Here is a 13821-nt window from a genome sequence, read left to right as displayed (position 1 = left end):
CTAAGTAGTTACAACTTTTATTTTGGGGTAAATGTACACAAGATGAGCCAAAATATTAAAACAGATAATATATCATTTTAAGTCTCTGCAATACCCATGGTTAACCCCCTAATGCGGTTTAGGCCTCATATAAGCAGCAGCTTCCTCATGCTTGGCCTACACTTCTTGACGTTCTCCACCAACCCCTTCTCTACTGTTACCTACATTCTCATGATGTGCACTAAGCCCCCTGCTTGCTATGACCAACCTCTTTGCACTTTCCGCCAACCTCCTGATATTTTCTGCTAGCCTAATCTTTATTATCACATCCTCCAACCTGCTGCTATCCTCAAATTGGTTCTTCCTCCAGCCTCCTCTGTGCACACTTCATGCTCGCCAGGCTTCTTTAAACTCCTCACTCCAGATCCTTCTTCAAACTGCCAAACTACTGGCATGAGCCTGTGAGTTTTTATTGGCCGGTGGTCCTCCCTCCTGGGTTGGACTCCTTGCGAGAGCCTGCAACTGTGTTAGGGAACTAGTGTGGGCTTGAATTTGCTGTCTCTAGTAAGCTCACCTGAGCGTGCACTGTTTAGGGGACACACTAAACCTTTGTTTGGTCAGGCTGTCCTCTTGGAATTCATTCCCCCTCACTTTTTAACGGAAAACACAGAGGTACACAGCCTTTGTCTGTTCATCATGGGAGAATGATCTGGCACAGGTTAAAAAAGCATGAAGGTAATACCTAGGACTCTTGATATTGAAACCTTTATCCGCTTACGAGTTTAAATGCTGTTGAAGAACACTGCCTTGGCAACACTAGCATTCACATCTGGAAAACGATGCAGGTGACCAATGAATTGGCAACATGATCATTCACAGGTGCACACATTGCTGTGAACACCTCTCTGGGTCTTTGATGTGGGTTCCGGTGTACCACAGAGCCATCAGCCACGTAGCAGAATATTTTCAGTTTTTGTGTTGCAAAGCTGAAGTCTGTGTGTGTTTATTGCCCGGGGATTTGGGCCTGGGTAGTGAAATCATTAGTCTACTTTTTGCTATGGGGAAGGGCTCTACAGATCTTAATCCAATGCTAAAGGTTTGCACAGAAGGGAGGACTTGTTTGTCCCAGAGGACCCAGAATGAATGGGGTCACGGGGATGGGCCCTAGTGTCTCCTACAGAGCCAGAAACTGGCGTACGGTTGCCCCTGTGATTGTCTCCTGCCACACAAAGTGGCCCACGGAGTGTGACCATGGAATCCTCTCCACACCACCATGGCTCCATCATCCTCTGGCTTGCGGAAGCACGTAGCCCCCTTATTCACCTTGTGTAAGTGTCCAAAGCCTGTCGGGGAACTTTGTATCATATTACATATATGTTTGGAGAAAGTTCCCGTACCACCTTAAAAGTCAATAATGGGATGAGGACGAGTAGGACTATGAGTAATGATGATTACTGCAACTAATCGGGGCACCATCAACATGGTATTATTTATCCACATAAACGAGGACCAAACACCCTAGTCACAGCTTTTGAAAAGCACCAAAAGTAGTCTATTGTTTTAGAAATAAAAATCACTTCCAGGATAACACCGGGGTGCACATTCCTGGCCATGCCCATTTTCCCAAACCTGCCATTTTATAATTTATTCAAAGCGCAAGTCCAGGCTTTGAAATGCAAGTGCATATAAACAGGTGTGCGCGTGTTTGAGAATCCCTGTGCAGTTTAAGGTGCATATACTTGGTGAACTGATTACATTTTACACATGTCCACCTGGTGCCACTGAACTCAGCTAGGCACCAGTAGTGCTAAACAGGCAATGTAGAATAGCGCCAGCGTCATTAGATGTCCAGAAATACCCATTTGTATATGGTCCATTTCAATATTAAAAGATGTACATTGTGTCAACTACACATGGTACATACTGGTAGCCATCATGCAAACACAAACGCGTGATTTAATTGCTTCAAAAGGGAAACATCCTCTATGTAGCCGGTACTGCAAGGAAGAAATTGATCCTTTAGATCCAGGATTCAAGCTCTAGAAACGCTGGTAAATAGCCTGAAGAAAGCAAAGATATAATTTGGGTATTCGGTTTGATTGCAATGAACGATCCCATACGGTTAAGGACACCACATTTCAACCCCTCATCCTAGTAAAATACCACCATCATACAAACTAAGTAGAAAACTAAAGTCCATGTACTTCATCGAGACACTAATGGGTTATTACAATGTTCTATATACACATTAACTATAAAATAAGCCTTGCCTAAACGGTTGCAGCAATAATAATAATTCAAAAATAATAAAAGATGCATTTTTAAAAGTTGACCGAATGGCCATGAAACCTGCTGCAAGTCATCTTAATTGGAACATGCAGCTCATCAGGGTTTACTAAATCAAAGTGTTCAATCAGGCCCTTGACTAATGACTTCTATTTAGATTTAGTGATTGAATAATGAACAGGAAATGGGGTGCAGCCATGTTTCGCTGTTCCCAACTAACCAGGACCCATAATTAAAAATAAACAAAAACTCTGCCTCCTTTCAAACATGTGCCTCCCATGCCCTGCAGCTTTTCAGTTGCTTTACTAGGAAGGGTCCATAGCTGTGCGCTCTGATACGTTCCCACACAGCTCGCAGGTACCCGCGAGCTCTCGTACCTGCCAACATTTATAATCATTATATATTCAATTAATGTTAGTAAACATTACAGCATTTCAAAACAATCAAGTGGCCACAAGGTGACATCCTTGACACCAAACAAAACTGTTACTAAATTAATTAAAATACTGTTCTAGTGTAAGCAACAACAACAAACTCCACTTACTGTAAACACATCATCATCCCCAACATCAGTCTCATTATGGATTGTGGAAGACGATGTTGTAGATCCTGAAAAGAGAAAGTAGCATTTCAGCTGGTAATCAAACACACTGGCATGCAGAGCATCAAGTATGCTGGTGATGCTCCAAAGAATCATAGCCATATTAACTACAAAACACCAGCTGTGACCTTCGAAACAATGCATTAGTCTTTTCTAGTTTCATAAGTGGCGAATACCCTGAAGTATGCTGGAGATCAGGGCAACCTCCTGGTTCTAGGGAAGGTACATAGGAAATTCATCAGAATAACCAGGTTACTCACCGTAGTGACCACCTTACTCCTAAGTCCATAGTCCCTTTTCCTCCATACTTATGGGACATCTCTCCGTCCTGTGGGACGGTACCGGAGCACTTTATAAAAAGCATCCCAAAAACGTTTCTCAAAAATGTGTCCTTCCTCTCTTTCTGCGTGGGGCCCGGCACGCGGCTGTAACCCCGCCCACCTTGGCTCCGTCCCGCGCATCGGCCATCAGTCCTTTTCTATCGCCAGGTCAGAGACATATTAGCAATAACAGAGGAAGCTTATTAGAGGGTACGGCGGGCGGGCGGGCATATGGCGGAAAGGGGACTATGGACTAGGAGTAAGGTGGTCACTACGGTGAGTAACCTGGTTATAATCCTACATCCCGTCCCCTTTCCTCCATACTTATGGGAGATTCCAAAGCACTCCTAAATGGAACTAAGGGTGGATGGAAATACTCCTTATTGAAAAAGGTTCTTCAGCACAGCCTGACCAAACTGAGCATCAGCTCTCGAGCTCATGTCAAGTCAATAATGCTTACAAAAAGCGGATGGGGAGGCCCAAGTAGCTGCCCTAGCGATGGACTCCCAGGGGACATACTTCTGAAAAGCAGCCGCAGCTGCCTTGCCCCGGACCAGGTGTCCATGAATACCCTTAGGAGGTTTCAGCCCTTGGACGGTGAAAGACTCCATAATGCAGACGTTGATCCACTGAGAAATAGTCGCCTTAGATGCCTGCTTACTCTGAGGGTTACCGAAAGTCACAAAAAGTTGAGAAGAACTCCTAAGCTCGAAGTCCTGTCAAGGTAGAACTTAAGGGCCCTTCTGACATCAAGACAGTGCAGAACCCTTTCTGCCTCTGAGGTAGGTATCGGAAAAAAGACCGGCAGGGAGATCGACTGATTCAGATGGAATTCAGTTACCACCTTCGGTAGAAAGGCAGGGTTTGTCCGTAGGACCACCTTGTCCTTGTGAAAGACCAAGAAGGGATGCTCCACTGACAAGGCCTGGAACTCACTCATCCGCCTTGCTGAGGTAACGGCGACCAGAAAGGGCACTTTCCATGATAGGTACTTGAGGTCCACCGTGGCCATCTGTTCAAAAGGCTTATGGCACATCGCCATCAGGACTACATTTAGGTCCCACGGCGGGTGCGGACTACGAACTGGAGTGTAGAGGCGTGTCAAGCCTGCAAAATGCCCCTTGACGACAGAGTTACTCAGAGAGTAGGAACATTGGTGTGTAGAAAGATAAGCGGAGACAGCTGAAAGGTAAGTTCTGCAGGACAGAACGTGAACACCCGACTCTGCTAGGGAGGACACGAAGGACAGCACAGTGTCAATCGTAGCCACCCTTGGATCCAACTGATTTCCCAAACAGAACCTGAGCCATTTACTCCTGTATTGGGATCTGGTCGAGGGTTTCCTGGCTGCCTGGATAATACGCATGTTATCCGTAGACAAGTTAAGATGCTCTAAAGACCTGAACTCAGGCACCATGCCGCCAAGCTGAGCGATTGTGGGGAGGGGTGCATATCTGCTGTTCCCCCTGATGAAGAAGATCGGGTGTCACTGGTAACCTGATCGGCGGATACACCGATAGGTGTTGAAGTTCTGAGAACCAAAACCTGGCCGGCCACAGTGGGCTACGAGTAGGAGGGAGCAGTTCACAGAGTTCTTCAGCTTGCAAATTGCTCGGTGAACTAGAGGCAGAGGCGGGAAGGCGTAAACTCTCATGTTGTGCCATGGGATCTCGAGAGCATCCCCCAGAGAGGAGGCTCCCAGCCCCCCTCTGGAGGCATACTGAGGAAGCTTCTTGTTTACCGCCGTAGCGAAGAGGTCCACCTCCGGTGTGCCCCAACGCAAGAAAATCCATGAGTGGACCTACGCCTTCAACTCCCACTCGTGGCTGACCACTGTCCGCCGGCTGAGGGCATCCTCTAACATTCAGCTGGCCCGGGATGTGCACTGCAAGCAGCCAGACACCATGAAGCACGGCCCACTCTCAAATCTGAATGGACAGGTCCACGAGGGGGCAGGGGTACGACTTCGTTCCCCCTTGCTTGTTGATGAAATACATTGACACCACATTGTCCGTGCGTATGTGGAACCACCTTGTTGGCAATGACCAGTCTGAATGCCCCGAGCGCTAGAAAGATCGCCAGAAGCTCCAAATGATTTATGTGCAGGAGCTTGTCCTGAGGTGACCAGAGGTCCGAGACTTGTAGAAGATCTAACGTCGCACCCCACCCCAGGATGGAGGAGTCCGTTGTGATCGTCGCCATAGGAGCTGGGTCCTGAAACCCTGCACCTACCGACAGGTTGCTGATAGATGACCACCAATCCAGGTCCACTCATGGAATCCGGAATCATTATCAGCTTGGAATCCGGATCCACAGCCTGACGCCAGGAACTCCGAAGAGCCATCTGGGTCTGTCTCATCTTGAGACGAGCAAGAGGAAGAGCCAGCACACACGAGGCCATGAGGCCCAGAAGCCTCTGGAACCACCAGGCCGACATGCTCTCCGACTGAGCAAACATCTGACACGTGGCTAACAGATCCGCCATTCTGTCCCCGGTCAGGTACACTCTGCAGTCGATCATGTTCCAGCGGAAACCCAGGAAAATCAGATCCTGCGAGACCGTCATGGAAGATTTCCGCCAGTTCACAGACAGCCCAAGATGGAACAGGAGCTGAAGGAGAGACTGGAGATTGCCCGCTGCTGCCAGCAGGCAAGGGCTGCGTAAGAGCAAGTCGTCCAAATATGGATACACATGGATACCCTGGAGAAGAAGATGGGCCGCAATCACTGACATCTTTGTGAAGACACGTGGTGCCGAGCTAAGGCCAAAAGGAAGCACTCGAAACTGGAAGTGCTCCTCTCCCAAAGAGAAGCGGAGATATCTCCTGTGTGGGTTCCAAATCAGGATATGCATGTACGCATCCTGAAGATCCACCACACTGAGCCAATCGCCCATCTGCAAGGAGGAGCGTATCTGGCTGGGCGTAATCATCTCGAATTTCTCTTGGGGTAGGAAAAGATTGAACTGCGAAAGGTCTAGGATGGCGCGCAGGCCAGCCTGGTTGGGTTTGGGCACCGTATATGTGCCGGGAGTAGAAGCCCTCCCCTCGCTCCCCAAAGGGAACGGGTTCCACATCTCTGAGGTCCAGAAGTTTCTGAACCTCGGCTTTGAGGGAGGGCGAGCCCGACAGCTGAAAAGGAGGGTTGAGGGGTGGGGTAGGGGGTAGAGGTAAGCGGAAGCCCGCCCGAGCAACTGACAGGACTCATCTGTTTTCTGTGATGGTCTGCCACGCCTCCCATAGATGCAATGCGTCCTCCCACCGGGGTCTCGTGCGAGCGCGGAAAACCCTCATTTAGTAGGTTTATCGGTGGCGGTGCCACCTGAGGAGGAGGCTGAGGAGCGGGAGAAAAACCGTGACCGTTGTTGCCTACGCCGGTTGTCCCCCGCAGGGGTATCCACTCTGCAAGATTTTCGGTCGAGGAAGCCCCTAAAGCCAGAGGAAGGTCGACTTTGTGACAACGGTCTCTGGGTTTTGAAAGGAGTCTTAACCAGGACAGACGAGGACTTAGCTGTCTGAGTGCTATCCTTCGTCTTGGTGAGCTCTACATCTGTTGTAGAATGAAAAAGCTCCTTCCCATCGAACGGAAGGTCCAACACCTTGTCCTGCACTTCTTTTGAGAATTTAGTTGCATGCAACCACGCCTGCCGTGAGGTATCAACCCCCAGCATAAGGCCCGTGCCGAGGTGTCTACGTGATGAGCCGCAGCCTCCAGGAGATCCTGGGCCAAGACCCTGGCGTCGGATAGGCCTCCTTTAAAGTCTTCCAGCTTCTCGACCGGGATAAACTCCTCAAACTCCGACAGACCTTTCCACATCCGCATATTAGCTCCCGCGAATACCAATTCGGTGTTGGCCTGCCTGAGCTGCAAGGCCGAGTTGGCGAAGATTTTCCTCCCGAGGGAGTCGAGGAGTTTGTCCTCCTTTCCCAGAACCTGAGTAGCCGTCGTGGAAGAGGATGCTGCAGGCCTGGACTGCAAAGTGGCCGCAGCCACTACTGTGGAGGAAGGGGGCGGACAAGACGACAGGGCCTCCTCTTCCGAACAATGCAGCCTGTATCTTGCGTCAATTTTCTTATTTTCAAAAAGTCCAGTGTGTGGCTTTTCCCAGACTCTGCGGACCTCGGCCAGAACACCCTTCTGCAAGAACAGGCCGGTACGCTCCAGGGGAGACAGGGTGAACGCCCCAGAAAGCACGCCCTCCTGCGGAGCGGGTGCCTCGGGCACTGGAACATCTAAGAAGCTCATCATGTCCAGTACCCAGTCATGAAAAGCTCTGACAGCGCGGGGAAGGTCCTCGTTGTCCTGATCGCTTTGCGCGTCATTCGACAGGTCAGGATCCTGCTGAGCCGTGTCAGGCGCTGCCTTGTCCACAGGGGACAATGGAGGCAAAGGCGGAAGAGTCGGGGAAGGCACCGTAGGCAAGGGAGGAGCCGGCGGATCCAACGGAGGAACGGGTGGAGTCGGAGGCGCGGGCGGACATATCTCCCTAAAAAGCCCTTTGAAATACTCCCTCATGGGGTCGGTACGCATAAGCTTTTGAAATTTACCAAAAAAGGCGTCCTCCGGAGACGGTTTCGGAACCTGAGGAGGCCTCTCATGAGGTGGCCAAATCCAGGGACGTAACGGGGACGGGTGCCACACTTGCCCCTCCACCGACGTATCCACATAAATCAACGGTGCCGACCCTGCAGGCAACGAAACATTGTGCGGAAGAGGCATCCGAGCGTTCCAATCGTAAACTGGCCGATAAGGATGCGCACAAGGGACTCTATGTTCACCCAAGGAACCAAGCCCTACACCTGAGGCTGATGGCGTAGTTGTAGGGGTAGCACCCAAAATGGCCGCCGCGGTCGTGGCGGGAATGGGCGCCATTTTGTCATCATCTGAGGGGAACTGCAGCACGTGAGGAAGTGAGGCAGGGGTCCCCGTCGATGGATCAGGGATCTTAACTTTAGCATTAATAGAAGGAACCTCGGCAGAGCCGGTACTGTGAGGCCTGGAATGTTTCTGAGACATTCCAACCACCACATCAGCCTTCCCAGGCAGGACCTCAGTCTTGCTGGTAAAAGAAGAGCTTTCCTTCTTTGCCCCCTCAACAGATCCGGTGTCGCCGCAAGAGCGGGAACGGTGAGAAAAAGCCTTCACCGGCAAGGCATTGCCAGGCCTCTCAGAAATGTTGGTAACTTTAGCCTCTGAAAGAGGGACCTCGGACCCACGTCCGGTGACAGCCTTATCCGCGCGGACCTCGAACATATGTTCGGTAACAGCAAGCCCCACCAAGGCCTTGGGGCGCACCCCGGCCTTATTTTTGAGGGAAACCGACAGAGAGGTCTCAGAGCGAGCTCCGGTATCCCACGATTCAGTAGAACTGGGTCTACAAACAGCCCCCACAGGAGGTGCCTCGGAGCGTGCTCCAGTATCCACAGGCCCCTTACGGAGACCCTCGGAGAAAACTCCGGTACAATTATTAGGCCCAACTGGCACCTCAGGGCGAACCCCGGTGACAGAGCGATCAACGCCCCTCCCTGCCCGAGAGGAACCTGGAAAGGTATCCCCCAGCCGGGGTGCTCTGGAAAGTAAAGAACTTACCGGGCGTTTTTTCTTCTCGTCGATGAATGCCTGAAAATGTGAAGGAGGAGTTCGTCAGAACACCTCCTCCCACCGCTCCAACCGATGTTGAAGTGTCCGGACCGAAAGGGAGTCGCAGTAAAAACAGGAGTCCCAACGGTGATCCAGACCCAAACACTAAGCAAAGAGGATGGGGATCCACCCTCGCGAAACAACAGTGACACGATGAACAGTCTGGAAAGTCTAGTTTGAGCGACATAGACAGACTAGTACACGATCGCTAGCGAGAGCCGGAGAGGAAAAAGGGAAGAAGATCTTCCGAGGATGCAAGTGCGTCCAGTCCCGAACGAGCGGAGAAAAGGACTGATGGGTGATGCGCGGGGCGGAGCCAAGGTGGGCGGGGTTACGGCCACGTGCCGGGCCCTGCGCAGAAAGAGAGGAAGGACCCATTTTTGAAAACATTTTTTTGGATGCTTTTTACAAAGTGCTCCGGTCCCGTCCCACAGGACGGAGAGATGTCCCATAAGTATGGAGGAAAGGGGACGGGACGTAGGAGTATGCTTGGATATCCAGTCAACACGGGCAGGTGGTTGAGAAGAGACCTTCTGTGGTCCACCTACTAGAAGGTGAAGGTTATAAACTTTAGATGAACTGCCCAGATCTGGTTAGTTGCTTATGTGAAGATACCCGTTTTAGGACCAAGTGAACACCTCTGTCGGTGCATACTTCCAAGCGCAAGCTATTAAAAACGTGTTACATGAATAAAAGTAGGAGAAACATTAAATCTGTAACCGGAACTTCTTTAAACCTTGATTTTGTAAGTTGCACTTTATTTTCCCCCTGCTTAGCAATGATTTAACAAATTAGACCAATGTTTGCTGCTGCTCATTTTAAAAGATGATGGCTCAAGGTAAGTTCTTTATTTTGGAATACAGCATCCAATAAGCAATTATACGTTAAACGCTTAATTTTGGCAGCATCACTCAGCAGGCATGTTACTGGAAGGAATGAATGTGAAGAAAAGGTTTTGAAATTAGTACTAAAACACATGTACCAATATCTCTGTGACGCTTCGCCTATGCACACAGAGGTAAAACGAGATCACTCATGATTGTCAAACCAGCTCAGGATTCAAACATTTTGGTGGCACAACCTCTTCACCTAGGAGTACATTTCTGGTATGGTGACTTCGTTTAGCATCACCTGTGCAATGCAAGTCTGATAGGTACTTGTTAAAGTATTAAGGCCAATTATATCCACCTTCCTTCAGAATGCTGTACAAATACTTAGAATACATTATAATTGGCCAAAGTGCAGAAAACATATGTACAAGATTCAGGTGTGTTATAAAAAGTGTGCAATTTAAAAAACACAACTGTAAAATCCTTAAGTTACAAAAGAAACTTTCAGAAGTTTAGAATGTTTCCACTCTTGCACCCATGTGGCAAAACATGCTAAAAGAACATTATCATCAAACTTGTTTCCACTGTAGGTAGGTCGAGCAATGAATGATACATGGGAGAATGTGTTTGTGATTTAAAGTGTTTACTAATTTTCATGGTTCGGTAAAAGGCCGACAGGAACTACGGGAATAATCTACAAATAAGGAATACCTCTGCATAACAGCATCAAAGATGGGCCAAAACAAAGTGGGGTTCTTCACTTTGGGCTAATTTGTTCAGTGCACTTAAGAGTTTTGAACCTAACCTTAAAAAGGTCCCTGTGCCACCAGGGATAACCTAGTCTATAATTCAAAATTCACAGTGATGGATCCTGTCCCAAAACTCAAATTCCAAACTCAGCATATAATTGGCTGGAGCAGCATGAAAAGAACCTTAGCATCCGTGGTTGGATGGAAGCACACAAACGAAGCTGAAACTTTAAAACCAGGATGCGTCATCTCACAGTAAGCAATTTCAGAAATAAAAAGGGCATTTTAAGTTAACAGGAAACTATTTGCCAGGGATTTGTCAGTTAGAACCTGCGAAAAACTTTCGAAATCCCATATAGTGAGCGAACACTCGTACATTGCATGACAAATCCGAGTGAGAGGCAATACACAGATCAGCAGAAATCCCACTGAGAGAGCAACAAAAAAAAAAAAAAAATTGTTCCACACCAAGACCATGGTCATAGGCCAAGAACTGAGTCAGACATTTTGAAGCCCATAGTAGTGCATCACAGGGATACAGTTTAGGGTCACCAGCCTTGCATTGTGGGTACAAAGAAAAAGGTGTACATCGACTAATAACAGTCTGCAAATTAAACCCACAGGCCACGTTTGGTAGTATACAGGGCAGTACACTGGGTAGTTCCTGCACAAAATCACTTGTGTCATTTTAAGGGTCATGTTGAGGCTATCTGTGATGTCTTGTGCGAGGTGACGTGCAGTCATTTTCTAGGTTGTGTATGTTATACTTTAAGTCACTTCAGATGAAGATGCACAGTGGCATTAAAATGCTTAATTGCCACAGCATATCTTTTCTTTCTATGGTAGATGGAACCAGTCACATTCGTGGAATCAAAACGTCAAGGTATAAAACATAGAAAGGTTGACAGCTAAACTATCCATGTCCTCAGAGAGGTAAACTGGTGGTGCAGTGAGTGTTTTTATTATCCGTGCCACGTAAAGAGCATTGAAAAGGGATCGTTAGCAAGCCAGGCTGGAGGACAAACAAATTACGGGGCCATTACTGAGGCATGGCGACTGCAAAAAACACTTCTCATTTCTGTTTGCTCAATCCAAGCTTTCTTTACAATGCACCAACTAGATTAAATATTGCCGAGGAAGGTCCATACATTCTAAACTAAACCACTTCAAGACACAATCGCATACACATGTGTTGCCGTGCTGCTGCCCCTGCCTTTATCATAGGCTTTTGAAAGCATACCGTAAGTGTTCCGGAGGTGGCACGGTGCGCAAAGAGTCCAGATCCTCACTCATAGTGGTACACTTTTGAAAGCATGTCCCTGAGACATAAGCTGGTGAAAGAAAGCTGTGAAACAAGGCTGCCTATAAGGTGCTTCATTTAAGAACTTTTTGGAGGTTTTCAAGTCTAGGAAAGGCGCAACAATTTGTGGTGCCCATGCTAATGCTACCGGTGGCGGTGTAGTGCTGCTTTTTCTTATGCTTTTTTCACAGATTTTAAATAAGTTATGACATTTTTACCAGTCTTCTTATCTAAATACTGAATGTAAGTTTTGGTCACCTAAGTCACTTGGTGCTAAAAATGTAAACCTGGACCAATTTGGACTTCCAAAAACATGGAATGACACATATTTCCATGCTTTCATTTTCTGAAAGAGTTCACTGAATCTTTGTGCGAATAACAACAAACTTTAGCTAGCACTTCGGTTTAAGGAGGGGATTCTGGGGTGGATGACGTCCTTTTAGGCCACATTTTACACCGTGTTTTTACAGGAAGCAATCACTCTTAATTTTTTTTTAATTTGACGTTTCTCAAAAAGATTATTCGCGTGAGTTTCAAAATTACTCTGCTTGCTAGTCGAGAAGACGTTAAAAGAATTAAAATAGGAGCCACTGATCAAAACATATTAGGCACAGAAAAAATATGTAATACATGACAAGATCTGCAGAATATACCGTGTAAACATCTGCAATAGTTTGTTTGGTGAGCGGTGGGTCTTTTTTTTTTTAGCAAATTGTGGTTGATGGAACTGGTGACAAACATTTGCTTTGTAGGGACGGATTTAAGCGAAGCAGTAGATGGAAATTATTTAAAGGCAGCTTGAGGTGTACTAGTGCAGTGAAATACACACATCAAAAGGCAAATGCATACAATCCCATACAAATGAGAAAACATCTATACAGAAAAATGTGAACATTTTCAAAGAAACCGCATCTTGACACACTCGCCTCCAATGGCAGCTTTGTGAACTGTTCTGGTTCTAGATTTAGCTTGCACCTTGTACAATCCCTGAGAGCATCACTGGAACACCCAGTGGCGCATTACAGAGCAAATAGCCCAATCCAAACATACAGAAAGTCTAGAATTATATAGGGCATTGTTTGGGTAAGATTTTTATATTTATGATAAATCTGCCTGACATGTCTTTTGCTTGGACTTGGTAATTATTTTACCTTGTCCCTAGGTGCATGGGAATCTTTTTCCCCTCTCATCTAGTATTTTACTCTTTTTATGGGTGACCTTTTTATAATAATAATAATAATAATAATAATAATTTGGCATTTATATAGCGCTACGAACCCTCAGGTATCTGAGCGCTGCTTATTATTACCCACGGTGTGTGGTGCTCATTTATCGACCTCGGAAGGATAAACGCTGAGTTTGGCGCTGCCGGGATTCGAACCTGCGTTCGCAGGCTCTGCACTGATGCCAAAGCGAGCGCTCTACTCGCTGTGCCACTTGTCTCTCCATAGTGTTTGGTTGAAGTTCTAGTTTCCTACAACTTTTGGGCTTAGGCTGGGTTGTCCCTTTGGGCTCCCCTGTTAATTTCCCTTTCATATACTTGGGTGAACTACTGTTTCCACGTAGTAAAGAGGGATTTTCATCCCCTTTACATTTTAAGTGAGCCAGCAACCTCCCCACCTTATCTGTCAATGCATCCCCTTTCTTACTAACCTGGTCACATTATGTTACAATTGCAAGTTTACTTGAATGGCTGGTGGCAGTGTAACTACTTTTATGACCTCTAGTCACTATTACTCGCAAGCTGTTAATTCAGCCTCAGTAATGCACAGTAGGGCCACAATTTTTCTAAAATGGTGGGCTCCTTTTTTTGTAATTTCTTGTATGCTTGCTGTTTCTGAGGTCGTCCCCTGCCATTATAGGCAGGAACAACCTCAGTGGATATTTTGTCTTCGGCAGGAACCCTTTGGATTCCCCGTCCAGGCTCCAGTGTCTGAGAGAAGTCATGAAGCAAGGGGGCAGTTCAAAACTCTGCAGCCCTTTCTCTTTCACCTTGCCTGAAAGGGACCAACTCCCTGTGGCGGGCTGGCTGTCCTGATTGGAGAGCCAGACCGCCCCTTGCTGTAAAATGCAGGGAGAGAATGCAGAGGTTGTGCTGTAGTTCCTGTTAAATACT

General features: G+C 47.4%; 1 protein-coding gene across 2 annotated transcripts in view; it reads right to left on the bottom strand.

The window, feature by feature from the left end:
• The window catches only part of SPRED2 (sprouty related EVH1 domain containing 2), a 392302-nt gene that overhangs the window by 114074 nt on the left and 264407 nt on the right, over nt 1–13821 (bottom strand). For both annotated transcript variants that reach the window (XM_069608158.1, XM_069608159.1), the window contains exon 4: nt 2810–2874. In XM_069608158.1, coding sequence (XP_069464259.1) covers nt 2810–2874 — 65 coding nt within the window. The remainder of the gene's footprint in view (nt 1–2809; nt 2875–13821) is intronic.

Source organism: Ambystoma mexicanum, chromosome 4q, assembly GCF_040938575.1.
Source record: "Ambystoma mexicanum isolate Mex_15411 chromosome 4q, UKY_AmexF1_1, whole genome shotgun sequence".
Taxonomy (NCBI): Eukaryota; Metazoa; Chordata; class Amphibia; order Caudata; family Ambystomatidae; genus Ambystoma; species Ambystoma mexicanum.
Note: the sequence above shows the minus strand (reverse complement) of the source record. Positions and strands in the feature narration are given on the sequence as shown.